The following is a 13880-nucleotide window of genomic DNA, read 5'->3' on the forward strand; positions in this document are numbered from 1 at the left end:
GTCTGTAGATGGACACATTCCGTTTTGGACACCGTTCTAGCGTAGGGATGGGCGATGTTTTAAAAAACATCGATGTTGAAAATAGATTTTTCTGGAAAAGACATCAATTATTTAAAAAATCGATGTTTTTCTCATTACATAGAAAAAAAAACAAATTGTTAAAAAAAATTTTTTTCTTCTCGTTTTTCAATTATTAAAAAAACGACGTTTTTCTCATTACACAGAAAAAAAAAACAAATTGTTGAAAATAATTTTTTTCTTCTCGTTTTTATTGAAAAAAATATATTGAATATTTTCCGTGGGGACGTTAGCTGTAATAATTGATAAAAATTTAAATTAAGAAAAAAATTCAAAATTTCAAAATAAAAACATCGATGTTGGGGCATGAAAAATCGATGTTTTCGATTAATCGACAAACATCGCCCATCTCTATATAGTTCTAGGGAAAATAGCGACAGCACGAAAGCCGGTGGAACAGGGGCACGAAAATTTGTGGACACATTCCTGGATGGGCAGATTCTGTTCGGGCGGTTAAACAGGGCCCTGTTTAACCACCCGATCTGTCGCCATTTCCCTACAACGTATTAAAAACAGAATGTGTCATCGGAGATTGTACAAACGATCCCTCAAATAAACACGATTTTGCGTTATTGTTGTGGGAGGAATTTTTTGAGGAATTGTAAGGGATGACGATGGAGGAGAAACTGGAGAATATTAATCCCAAATTGTATGGGAAAAGTGGGGAGAGACTGGTGACTGTTGATGATGAGAATGAGGAGGTGGCTGATGAGTTCGATGCAAGAGAGATTTTCGGTAAGTTGACAGGATATTTTGGAAGTGTTTATTTGAAATTTCTGGAGTCGTCGTTGATTATGTGTCTTTCTTCTTGGAGATTTGATTAAGGATATCAATGATCCTGAGCATCCACTGACTTTGGAGGAGCTGCATGTCGTTGAGGAGAACCTCATTGAGGTGAGAAGCTCATAAAAATTTTGTTTTTGATGATATTTAGGTAATAATCAACATATTTTTCCTTTTTGATAATAAAGAAATAAAATGAACGTTTTTGAATCAGCAATATCTGCCAACGAAATGATACGATTGAGGTTTATTAGGACTCGTTTTCAAGAATGAAAAAATATCTTCAAAAAGAAAAAAAATTTGTTGAATTTCACTCTGCCGATTTTCAGTAATTGCTAATTGAATAATGTTCATTCAACTCCTTTGTCTCAACGAATAATGTTGTTGTCTATTATCATTTTTATCATTAATATTTTATATTTCCATGAAAATATATTATATAGAAGGTCATTGAGCTGAGAATCTCGTAAGAATTTTTTTTTTCATATTCAGAAAATAATCAGCACATTTTTCTTTTTGATAATAAAGGAAATGAACCTTCCTGAATCAGCATATCTGACAACGAAATGATGCGATTGAGGTCTAGTACGGCTTATTTTCAAGCATGAAAAAATATCTTTAAAATGAAAAAAAATTTGTTGAATTTCACTCTGCCGATCTTCAATAATTGCTAATTGAATAATGTTCATTCAATTTCTCCATCTCAATGAGTAATATTATTGTCTATTATTATTTTTATCATCAATATTTCACATTTGCTGATAATTTTGTATTGTCATTACGTTCTTTCTATATAAATAGTCTTTATCAACAGGTGGATAATAAGAAAAATTTCGTAAACGTGAAATTCACGCCGACAATTCCCCACTGCAGCATGGTAACCCTGATCGGTCTCTCCATAAGGGTCCAGTTACTCCGAGCCCTTCCCTCTCGATTCAAAGTAAACGTGGAAGTAAATCCTGGAACCCACAGCTCCGAGGCAGCAGTCAACAAACAATTAGCGGATAAGGAACGAGTTGCGGCAGCCCTTGAGAATAATCACCTCGTGGGTGTGATTAATCAGTGCGTGAGTGTCAAGAATTAATTAAGAAACTGTGTTTATTTGTAGATAAAAAAAATAAATACAGATGAAAATGAACGTTAATACCTTTATTTCCACTTTATTGTATTGTTAACTAGTTTAATTTACAAATTAGGAGGCTTATGGTACGCAGTCTGTACAGGTTTGTTCATCCCTTCTTGGCCATCACTTGGGTCTTCTTCAGGTGCTCTTGCACTGGGTTGTAAGCGTAGGTTTTCTGGATGGGTCCTCTTCCAGCTTTGTTGAACTGGACTACGTCAACCTGCTGTCGTGCTGTCATTTCTCGGGCTAGTTTCATGTTTGTCCATGCTAAAAGTTAAATAGTATGGACGAGATGGCAATCAGATTTTGACAAAATCTATTTTTATACCAGAATTCACTGTTTCAAATTTTTGTCTAATGAAATTTTCGTCAAGTGTCTGTTAAAAATTCACTGTTGAATGGAGAAATCCATGGAAATTGTCATTTTTAGCTCAATTATCATCTACTTCATTTCGAGAATATGTTATACTCACACTCTGTGAATCCCTCCTTGAATTTTTTTGGTTTCATGAGAGCGTCGGGAGGATGCTGAAGTTTCTTCGGAATTTTGAAGAATTCTCGAACTCGTGGAATTTTGAGAAGGACCACTTGACCCATTCCATAAATATTCGTCACCGTCCAGTAGAACGTGAGTGCCTGTTGGATTCAAATAAATTTTTTTCATCATTTGTCAAGCATGAGAAACCTACTTGCAAGGTTTACTGGCTATGAATTAATTAATATGTATGAGTGTACATAATTCAAATCAATTGATCAGTGAAAGGGAAAATAGTGCTAAACATTATATCCAAGTATTCCCACATCTCCCTTACATTTGAAATTTTAAAATGAAATAAAATTGACACTTACTGCTGGGAAATTGATTACAAAAGGAATCATAATAACAGGCACTGCGTTGAGGGCATATTTCATCATGCCCAGGCTTTGCAGCTGGGGTGCGTCGATGCCCATTCTCATTGTGAGGGCGAGTGTCCCTGCAGTGATGAGGGGCAACAGATAGTAGGGATCAGGAGCTGTGAGATTCTCAAACCACCAGAGACCCCCATATTTCATACTCTCCACTGGTAGATTTGCCATGCCCCTCAAGGCAAAGAAGAATGAGATAAATACAGGTGCCTAAAGAAGAATCAAAAGTATTTTTAAAACATTGAAATTATCTTTTCTGTTGTATTTGGAGTTGAACTAGAGAAAAAAAATATTTTCTCAAACAAGTCTTTTTTTAACCAGAAAAATCGCCAGTTGAAAATGACAATAAATAAGTAAAATCTAGAGCTGGCTATCTGAAAACTGTCCTGAGATGGAAAAGTTTTGTGGCAAAAATTGATTCAGTAATTCCAAAAAATTGGTATTCTCTGTGCAAGCAAGAAATGTCATCTCTAGCTCGACTTCTTCATTACCCGATATTCCCATGCATAAAAAAAAATTTGTTTCAACGAAAAATGTTCGTTTTATGCGAAACAAGGGATAATAGTTTTTCGTTTCAGCTATTCGATAATAACAGACAATAAATAAATCCTGAAATGAAATAATAATGAAGATACAATAGCAAATATTGTAACTTAGGGACAAAATCTTTGATAAACTTTCAACTTGTTGGTTAAAGTAGAGCAATTACTTATGATTGAGAATTTCAAATTCGAATCGAACAGTTTCTTTTCTGGTAATTTTCAACTAGCATTTTTAAAATTTTTCCCCTCCAACGGGCCATTATCTAGACACTTTCATAATCAGAAAATTATGATTAATTAATTAGTTGAGGATTACCTGAGCCATAGGAACTATCATACTCTTTATAGGATTACAATTATGCTGCTTCATGTAAATCATGAGTTTCTGAGTTTCGGTTGCAACACCCAACTGATCCCCAGTGGCTCTAGCCTCTGTGATTCTCTGCTGGATCTTCTGCATGCCTGGCATCGTGTTGTACATATGCGCTGCGTTCCTCTGGGAGATTACGATCAGGGGAAACATGAGGGTTCTGATGCAAACAGTGCCTGATCACAAAGCAGAGTGAATGGTGTAGAAAAATCGAGGGATCACTGTGAAGAAAGTCTCAGTGAATGATTACCTATGACGATTGTTGCCCACCAGGGGACCCCGATTCCCACGTGCAGCCACTCGAAGAGCTGTTGGATTATTCCCGAGGGCCACCACGAGCCCAATCCCAGGGACTTGAATGTTGGCTCTGCCAGGGCTGACAGTGTCTCTAGTGCCTCAGGGGGAGGGGGGGCTATGGGGACATCTGAGGACATGAACGTTTAGCATTCCGAAGTCAGGTGAATTTTTTTTTTATGTATGCAGTTGAAAGTGGGCGGGATAAAATCGGTAGGGGAACTTTTTTGTACACCCGTAGAAATGGGGTATTGGAATTGCAGGAATGGGTTTATTCAAGTAGTTTGTAACGATGTTCTTAGGATAAAATATTCATCAAATGAATAGTTCTTGAAATATGAAGAAATGTTTTCTCGAAAACAAAAATTCATTTTTTAAGAACATGAAATAATCTTTTATTTGAGCAAAATTAACCGTTTATTTAAAGTTATTTTATTAGGATTTATTTGGAATGAATTAATTCATATGATTCAATTATTCATTAGTTGAAACAGGTAATTAAATTTTTTTTCATTAATCTATTCGAATTTTTTTTTGTTCAATTTATTTTTGAAAAAGTAAACTTAAAAAAAAATTAATTAATTTGATAAAAAGTTAACTTTTGATAAATGTCTCCAGATCTGAAGGTAAGTTATGATAAGTTATGATATGAAATTTTTTTGTAGTTATCATTTTCCTCATTAGCAGAGATTTTCATGAGGACTTCACTCCCCAAATTGCAAGAAAAAAAAAAAGTCATCTGTTAGACTCAACAATTGAATTCCTCTGGATCAAATAATAAACAATAAATTTACCTGGGATTACGGGAAGTACTTCTGCACTCGGTGGAATACTCTCCACTATATTCGTCGTCGTCACAGCTTCCGGGGCCACATTCTCGACGAAATTACCTGTGGAACAGATTCATTATTCTTTATATGATATGATATATTTTCTTTCATTCATCATTCTTTATGTATTTATTTATCTACTTATTTGTTTATTTATATGTTTATAGTCAATGCCAAATACCTTATATGTTTATGTAAGGTATTTGCCATTGTTTACAAGAAAAAACAAAACTGAAGGAATTGACAGATTCAAATAATTAGAGATTGAATAAGTGAGAGTTTGGCACAAATGACAATACGAATAAACATTCATGAAATTAATTTTGCACGTCAGATCATCATTCTTTATATAACATATTCTTTTACAGTCTGATGGAGCTAAAATATATTTAGCGAAACGTCGCATCCTTGACAATGACATCACAGTGACCCAGGTGATGACACCTGGTGAAACAGGTGATCTTTGCTTCCCTAAAAATCCCTGATTCCTGGATTAATTTACCTGTGGAAGTTTCGGTTGAGCTCTCGGCAGTGGTTTTCGCTGCCTGGAGAACCGATCCCAGGGCTTCTGCTCTCTCGGAGGTCTCTTCTGTGCTCAAACATCGTACGAACGAGGTGCTGAGGAGCGGTGAGTATCGGGAGAGCTTCAGGGCCGAATGTCTGGTGATTATCGTGCTGTTTATCCGGTGGGAGAGGTGGATAGATCTGCAGGAGATTTTCTGGAATAAAATCCTTGTAAAGTCACAGATCAAATTGTTCTCTCATTACTACATCCAGCAGATTGCGCATAACCTAAAAATTTTCATTCAATGTTTCACCTGAGAACTCACTGTTGTCGTCGATATTATGCGCCGGTTTATGATTAATGCTGTTCGCGACAGCATTTTCGTCGGTTATTTCTTAATGTCAATGATTATTTAAACTGCTGCGGCGTAAATACCGACAGTGCTCCGATAATCTACGAGGTTAGGGCACTCTCCATGCACTGAAGGCACGTTCTCAAGTTGAAAAAACAGGACTGCGTTCTCATGAAACGTAAAAATATTAAAAATTGTTTTCAAAAATTAGAATGGCAGAATTTTTTGTCTAATTTTGTCGAGGTTTTTTCAATCTTTCCTTTGCAGAATTCCGGTAGAATGTAAAATATTGAATATATTTTTCTTCATTTCAAAAATTACATTGTCTAGAACTCGACACTAATCGAGAATAAATGCGTTAGAATCAATAAACTTGGAGTGGGTGAGGCAAAATGGCAATTTTAGCTTTTCTTTCAATGTTCATCACAAAGGAAAGAATAATGTCTAATATAAATAAAAATTCGCACAATCAAATTTAAAAAAAATGTAATAAGAATTTTTTCAGAAAAAATTCTCTGAAAAGATTTTTTAATATTTTTTTTTCCTAAAATTTTTCCCTTTAAACGCATTTTCCATTCTAGTTCAAAAAGAAAAGTAAACTAATGAATAAATTAACTTAGAGGAATAGATAAATTGAAAAATTGTACAACTCCATCATAATTTTAATATTACTGATGATTTTATTCGAATGATGGCATGGCGTGTTGACACAAATGTCGATTACACTAGCAATATAACAATTTTCATTTCTGAAATACACCAAATACTAAAACTATAAATTTCCAATGACTGAACAATTATCAGTCAGCAAGGGATAGAACATCTCATTACGATATTAACTTCATCGTCAATCAATATCATTTTTCGTTAAATTACTGAAGTATCACGAAGCATCAGACACTGTTTTTTATTTCAAAAAGAAAAAACCATAACACTCGGTATTATATGCATTATATACAAAAGTAAATGACGAGACTTGGAACAATGCAACGAGATGATTCGTGATAAATGCGATAATGGGGAACTGGGGTAGTTCTGCCACTCGTAGCTCGTGCAACATATCGATATCTCCCATCCATTGATATTCCTATCGTTTGCGTTCGATTAAATGAGTATTGATAGGTTAATATTTTTTTTCGTCTTCAAATATAAAAATTATAATCTAGATATTACGGAATATACAGTACAGTTGTTTCCATAATAGGCAATAAACAGTAAAAAGACTAGATAGAGAGCATCTGGCAACTTATAAAAACAATAAAATAATAATATTTGAGCTTTGAAATGTCGTCCACACGATTTATCCATTGCACGAAGATCCATCGGGTGAAGTCACTTAGTGATTAAAATCATTTTAATTCATAGTTTAGCTCAATAAAAGCAATCTTAATTCGGCATATATGCGGTACGACGGTTGAAGCGGTACGCACTGGGCAAGAAATTGCGGGACAAATTCATTTTAGTAGTTTCTTTTTTTCAGCTCGGTATTCGTCGTTATGGCGTCCGGGGGTGTGGCAGTTTTACTAGGTGGGACATAGAACTGAAATTTAAAAACATTTCGTTAATTAGATTCTTTGCAATTTCAGGCAGGGAATTTAATGGCGAAACGAGACCCTCGGGATTCTCGTTTCACTATATTTTTTTGCGGATGAAATTTAGGGGTTTGTTACCTTTGAGAATATAATCAGTTAAGAGTGTTGGAACTGTGGGGCTGTCTTCATTAATCGCCTTCAGAACTGAAATAGAAGGGAATGGAAGAATTCATGAGATATTTTTGAATTACGAGGCATAAATGGAACACTTGAAATTTTCTTGCTGACATCTCTGATTTATTTGTTGGAAATTTTTATAATGTAATAGTTGCACTGAAATTTGAAGGAATTTTGATGTGGAAAACTCACGATTTTATGAATAAATCAATGAAAGCTGAACTTTAGTGCAATTATTCAATGGAAAATTTTCAATTTATTGAAAATTCAAGTAATTTGGGGAATTATTGTTCTCCAATTGCTCAACAAATTTGAACACCCATTGAATTTTTATTCGTTTTTCCTCTCCTAAGAATAACTACTAAACTCAAGTTAAGCTAAGTCATCATCACAAATGGCTAATATTCATTAATTGTTCATAGTGTTTTTAAGAGTGATTTATTTTCAGAAATAATGAAAGTTCTATTGGGATGAAGAAAGTATTGAAAGGTTATATGATATTGTTTCTACATTTTATTATAGTTCAAAGTATTGTATCAGGAATCGATTTAGGATTGAATTCCACTTCATTCGATCTTGTTTAGGCCGTGATGTTCCACAGAATGAAAATGGAGAAATATTGCCATTTAAATTAGTTATTGAAAGTGAAGATGAATAAAATGAAGATATTTTTTTCTAAAAATAAATATAAAATTCTTTCATACTTATTTATTAATTTTTTTATATAACAAATAATATTGAAAAAAACAAATACATATATATTTTTTTTTTTCAATATTTTATTATATATAAGAAAAAGATATTCAAATTTAGGATGAAAATAATCCCAAGTCAAGCATTTCGCAATGAATTGCTGCAAAAAACGTTATATTCTGTTTTTAAAAGTGAGGAATAACTTTTTTATTTTTTTACGTACTCTTTATGAGAACCTGAAGTGCCTGGTTGTTGGGGGGACCGTTGTCTGTGTGATATGGGATAACCGTTGTGAGGTACTGCAAAAATAGAAAGTAAGTACATCAATTATTCAATCACCAGCAAAGTTAAATATGTGAATACACGAATTTATATCATTTTGAAACACGAGAGGAATGTCTGAAGGGATTAAAACCCTTTAATTCTCTCGTTCAATTCGTGTATGAAATTTTGCTAATTTTACCTTCGATTCAGACATCGACCTGTGCTGTGGTAATGGGCTAGTGCCACTTCCTCTCTTCTTCGTGACATGATGCTGCCTCCGACGATTTTGCACAGCGAGTAAAAGCGATATAAATTGATTCTTCAGTTCCTTCTCAAATTCAAGCTCATCCCGCAGCGCCAATTCCGCAATTAGTGTTTCACTCAGAGCTGAGACGAGGGCCTCCATCTCCCCGAGGAGACCGATTAATTCACTAGACGACAATTGTTTCAACTCTGTTGGGGGGGAATAAATAGTCTCAATTAAGAGAACAACCCGAGTTAATATTTTTCGAATGAATATGGAAATGTTTCTGTTACTTTTTTCGTAGAGGGGAGAACCGAGGACTTCTCGGCTGCGCTCGAGGGCCTCGTCGGTGTCCAGCATGGAACCGTCAGTGTCCGGTGATCTCTCCTCTGAGGGACTCTCCTCCTGAAATTAGAAATTAATCGATTAATTTCGAAATCGGTCATCTCGTCGTCATAATGACGTTGTAATGATACATTAATTGAAATTCATGAACTGAAAATTGAACATGAAATTCATAATTCTGAGATATTTAGCAAATACTTCCTAGAGGAATAGCGAAAAATCACAAATTCATTTTTCTAATTTTTTAAAATATTAAATTATCTCGAGAATGAGGGGTTTCAAGGGGAAATTTTGGAAGGTTTTTAATGGAAAGAATTTCCCCAGCTCCAAGAAAGTCTTATTAATAATAATCATTGATAATAATGATTGGACAACAAAATTTTCCATCAAATTTTTGCAATTTTTCTAGAATTCCCAAATATTTAGCAAAACTTAGTAAAGAAATGGTTGAAAAAAAAACAACAAATTGATTTCAGAAGAAAACATCACGAGACTTTTGTTGCAGATAATTTCCTTAGCTTCAAGAAGATTTATCGACAAGAAAAAAAATATCTCGACAACGAGTGGTTTCAGGAAAAAAATGTCAAAAGGCTTTTGATGCAGAGAGTTTCCTCAGCTCCATAAAGGTCTTATTATTGATATCAATTCGTGAAGCACCTTATTGAGGTAATAATGATTATCAAAAATTTTTCTATTAAGATTTCCCACGTCAAATTCCCAATAGACGAATGATAAAAAAGCGCAAAATTTCTTAGAATAGAAAGAAAATTTCAAGAGATCGTTTTATGTAGAAAATTCTCTGAACTACAAAAAGATCTCAACCTTGAAAATCGACATTTTCCTCGGACCAATAGATTGACCTCATAAACCGATCTCAAAATAAAGTAGATTGATCGCCATCGCCAGTCCAATAGTCCGAAGCTAATGTTTTCCAGTTTTTTCAAATGAAAATAATTGAACGGACATGAATTACCTGCATGATGTCATCGATTTCACGCAACACCTCCTCGGCAGTCTTCATAGGCTCCTCAGGACTGTGCTCAGCATCAGTACTACTCGACAGGATCAATGCATGCATGTCGAGATCCGTTGCAACGGCCTCATCCTCACTACTCAGGTCGTCAAGTTCAGGTCTAAATAAAGCGCAAAGTGAGATAGTAATTATCGTTTAAAAGGTCGAGCATATTCCGATGTTTACCTCTCCAGTGACGCAACCGGCGCCTCGTTGAGATTCAACGTCGACATGTGCATTTTCCTGGCGTAAGATTTACTCCAATCGATCGGGAGAATACTGCCAAAGGTACCAGTGATCGTCCACCACATTCTGTGATAAATTATTTTTTTACAGTGGTCATACGCATTTCTCGAAATTTACATCCAGATAAAAGGGGATATCATTTTTTTGCGTTCTATTTCATGAGTCAATCTTCCGCTGGAAACAATGGTGTGAATGGAATGACAAAAATGAATTACTGAACTTTCAATCGATTAAAAATGATCTCATGAAAATTCGCTCCAGAGATATTCATGAGAAATTCCAGTTTCCACTGATGAAAAGCGATTTTCTTCGGCCCCAAATGTATATGTCAATCGAAGAAACTCTTTCGCATCATTAAGACTAATTACATCGAACCCCGAATACAAAAAAACTTAAAAAAATATTTCTCCGAGCGTTGACCCGTAGGATAATGAGTATTAACACCACATGATACCCCGACCCTCGAAAAAATAACTTGGAATCAAATGAATTACTAAAATTTCATCAAAAATTCTTCTCAATTCAAATTGACTCATCGCACTGTATCATATCACGCGAAGAGAGCAAATAACATGTTTCTAAAGTGAAAAATTCAAGTTTCCACTGATGAGAAGCGACTTTCTTCGGTCTCGAATGTAAATATCAATCGAAGAAACTCTTTCGCACTATCAAAAATAAATACATCAAACCCTGAATATAAAAAAACTCGCGAAAATCTCCAAAAAAGATTTCTCTGAAGATAGACGTGTCACTCAACCGATTGAGACACATAATTATACCATTGATCACTAAATTGTTCGCTTGATATCCCATCTTTGTACTTACAACAAGAATCTACAATGCATGGAGAGAAATTTTCTAGAAAAATTCTAGTTCGAGTCCTGGAAAAAATCACAATCCACCGGCTGTGAAAAATTCTAGTGCTGTTAAGGTTAAATTTCTTGGTATTTCTGGTAAAATTTCTGGTGCCGGCACTGGAATTTTTTCCTGGCCGTCACTTTACGCCTCTTTTTCCGTGCTAGCACTAGAATTTTTCTAGAAAATTTCTCTCGGTGTACACAGACGAATGCCCATTATTAAAATTGTTAAATAGGGAGTGCTTTTAATGAGTGTTTACCCCATCAAAAAAATATTTACTAGAAATTGCAGAAGAAAACACTATTCTAAAAGTTCATATAGACTCCGGGGTTCCGTTTCCTCTTAACAAAAAATAACATAGAATTGACGAAAAATGACCTCATGAAAAGTCAAATTGACCTCAACGCAAATTGACTAATCTCATTCTGTCGCACGACTGCGGCGAGTAAATAACATATCTTCGAAGTGAAAAATGCAAGTTTCCACTGCTAAAAAGCAAAAAAACTTCCTGAAACCCCGCAAAAAACATTTCTCCAACCGTAGACCCGTGGGATAACGAGCATTAACACCACATGATACTCTCACCCATAAAAAAGGCCCCAGAATCTGGAATATCCAGTCAGTGTGTTTTAACGAAAATCGAGGTCAGTACAGCATGCGTTTCTCGAGTTACTCCCCCTCACGTGACCACTTCATCTCGCAGGAAATTGTGACGCGTGCTCTGAGAAACGCAGCGCGGCTCGTGGCAGCGGTTTAATGACAGGGGAAAATGCATCTAACGACTGCTGAAGAATAAGAAAAAACGAAACTGGGATGTACGAGGCTCGTCGGCGCATAAAACCACCTCGAGTAATTTAATCGAATCCATTTCATCCGCCCTGAGCAATGTGCAATCGTATAATGAGGGCTTCCGATACCGCAAATTGTCACGTAATACTCATTCGAATGCCCGTCATATCCATACGTCGACCAAAAATGGTGAAAATAGGCTGTGGTTGTTGGTCTGTACATGGGAATGGGGGGAAAGGTAATTGAGGATTGAGGATACATGGGCGCAAGCGCGTCAATATTGACGCCACTCTGTACCGCTCTGATCCCATCGGCTCACTCTACACATCTTTACCATTATACTGGGAACAACGTAACGTAACAAAACTTTGGATGAAATTATTGTGGCGAATGGCTAATGCAATAAAACGGGAAATTAGTTTTATTGTTGATTGTCTCAGTAACGAGAGGTTTCAGGGGAAATGCCAAAATATCGCTTGACATTTGCAAGTCTACTCGTCGTAGAGATAATTGGAGAAATGGCAAAATGTTGAGTTTGACGAATGGAACATTTTTGAGGACATCCTAGTACTTTGGATGTTTTTTCTACTTTTGTAGTCGAACATCAGAGCTTTCATTTGAGCCCTATTTGACCCCAAGTTTTCGGACATTTTACAATGATTTTATTATTTAAACTTTGCAGGGCGGAATTAGAAACTCGATGTTGAACCGTTAGACAACATTTTGAAAGTCTGAAGAAAAATAGAAAGTTTACTTTTGAAAAAAGATTGACGGAATAATGAAAAAATGGCAATTTTTTTACAGTGCGAGCATTTTCTAAAATCATTTGGTCGAAATCGTAACAAATTTATTCGAATTTATTCAAGAAATCGATTTTATGCCTGAAAAATTTCCAAAAGGCAATTTTTTTTGTGAAGGTTTGCCAAAGTTTAAACAATTTCAATTATTTATTTATAAAAAATGAATGATTAAAACATAATAATTATGCAAAATGTAATTTGAATGGCGCTGAATATTCATGATTTTTTTTTTTCAAATTTTTCTTGCCCAATTTAATTGATAAATTTCATGATTGCAAATGGTTGAATCTATAGTGTGGTCTGTACCAAACTGTAAAGAATACTGGGATATCGTTAACTGGGATATCGTTTCGAGGGCTACAAAAATACTCCATTATAAAAAAACCCAATGTAACGTTTTTTGTCACCGGTTTATTCCGATATATATATTCTTTTTTTCTAAATACAATAAAACGAAATGAAAAATCATATAATAGCGCCACACGCAAAACAATACGCGCGCGTACATCTCTAGTCATTACAAAAATGTCGTTACCTCCCTAATAATTCGAGATATTCCCCAGAAATGAATGGGTTTTAACCGTTCTACCCCCCCTACTACTGAAATTCCGGAAATAACAGAGAAATTGCCAAGATGTTACATTATTTTGCATCAACTCCATTCTCATATCCACGATATTTTTATCGACGAAAATGACGGCCGAGTAAAGACGCGAATATCAGACAATGAGATTGCGCCCGCACTGTCGTTCAACCGTCCCCAAAAATTCGTTATTTTCGGAGATGAGTTGAATTCTCAGCGACCGAGCGGCCAATCTATTTTTCAGACTGAAGAATGTAGGGCGTATTCCGGCACTGACTCATTAAATCAGCTGTGATGTCATCAAGAATTTAATTACACCGTTTCATAACGCGTGTGGGAACATCCTCGACCGAGACGGAGGGAACACCTCAGTTACCCAAGTATTCAAGAACAAGAACTCTCTCTCGAGTTGTATTTCAGCTTGTGTTGTTCATTGCAGGTGCAATTTCGTGCTCGGCCGAGTAGAGCTTCGCCAACAGAGGAGCCGAGGGCGCGTGCAATATGTACCTGCGTCCCGGCCGATCGCACACGAGTATTCACCCCCTCCCCCCCCC

The 13880-nt window shown here is 35.6% G+C and overlaps 3 protein-coding genes across 4 annotated transcripts in view; 1 reads left to right on the forward strand and 2 right to left on the reverse strand.

Moving 5' to 3' along the window:
- Positions 1-506: 506 nt before the first annotated feature.
- On the forward strand, positions 507-2005 carry LOC107037016 (MIP18 family protein galla-2; the record flags this gene model as incomplete). Its single annotated transcript, XM_029126024.1, is given in 3 exon segments — positions 507-813; positions 893-972; positions 1676-2005. Coding segments are annotated over 3 exon segments (477 nt in total). The 3' UTR covers positions 1946-2005.
- On the reverse strand, positions 1992-5911 carry LOC107036918 (mitochondrial inner membrane protein OXA1L). 2 transcript variants are annotated; one of them, XM_015255176.2, is made up of 8 exons: positions 5757-5911; positions 5429-5645; positions 4891-4986; positions 4053-4226; positions 3749-3978; positions 2834-3100; positions 2458-2620; positions 1992-2251 (listed from the first exon to the last, which is right to left on the reverse strand). In XM_015255176.2, exons 1-8 carry the CDS (start codon positions 5808-5810, stop codon positions 2091-2093), a joined length of 1362 nt encoding a protein of 453 aa, XP_015110662.2. In that variant the 5' UTR covers positions 5811-5911; the 3' UTR covers positions 1992-2090. The 2 variants fall into 2 exon arrangements, with proteins under 2 accessions (XP_015110662.2, XP_028981856.1); XM_029126023.1 differs by having other exon boundaries at positions 5745-5911.
- A 529-nt stretch (positions 5912-6440) lies between these two features.
- Positions 6441-13880, reverse strand: part of LOC107037066 (fasciculation and elongation protein zeta-2) — an 11667-nt gene continuing 4227 nt past the window's right edge. Inside the window, exons 3-9 of the mRNA XM_015255393.2 lie at positions 10237-10362; positions 10012-10171; positions 8987-9098; positions 8649-8902; positions 8409-8484; positions 7454-7519; positions 6441-7323 (exon numbers count right to left, since the gene is read on the reverse strand). Of these exons, the coding sequence (XP_015110879.1) occupies positions 7307-7323; positions 7454-7519; positions 8409-8484; positions 8649-8902; positions 8987-9098; positions 10012-10171; positions 10237-10362 (811 nt within the window). The 3' untranslated portion in view covers positions 6441-7306. The remainder of the gene's footprint in view (positions 7324-7453; positions 7520-8408; positions 8485-8648; positions 8903-8986; positions 9099-10011; positions 10172-10236; positions 10363-13880) is intronic.

Source organism: Diachasma alloeum, unplaced genomic scaffold (assembly GCF_001412515.2).
Source record: "Diachasma alloeum isolate Michigan unplaced genomic scaffold, Dall2.0 Dall_scaffold_00177, whole genome shotgun sequence".
Lineage (NCBI taxonomy): Eukaryota > Metazoa > Arthropoda > Insecta > Hymenoptera > Braconidae > Diachasma > Diachasma alloeum.

Bases quoted from the DNA above. Each gene is read 5' to 3' on its own strand.
- LOC107036918 (XM_029126023.1), bottom strand. From the start codon at position 5,810: ATGCTGTCGCGAACAGCATTAATCATAAACCGGCGCATAATATCGACG. The intron at 3,979-4,052 runs GTAATCATTCAC...CTTTGTGATCAG, and splicing joins GTGGGCAACAATCGTCATAG to GCACTGTTTGCATCAGAACC. The intron at 2,252-2,457 runs GTGAGTATAACA...TTTAACTTTTAG, and splicing joins CAAGGAGGGATTCACAGAGT to CATGGACAAACATGAAACTA.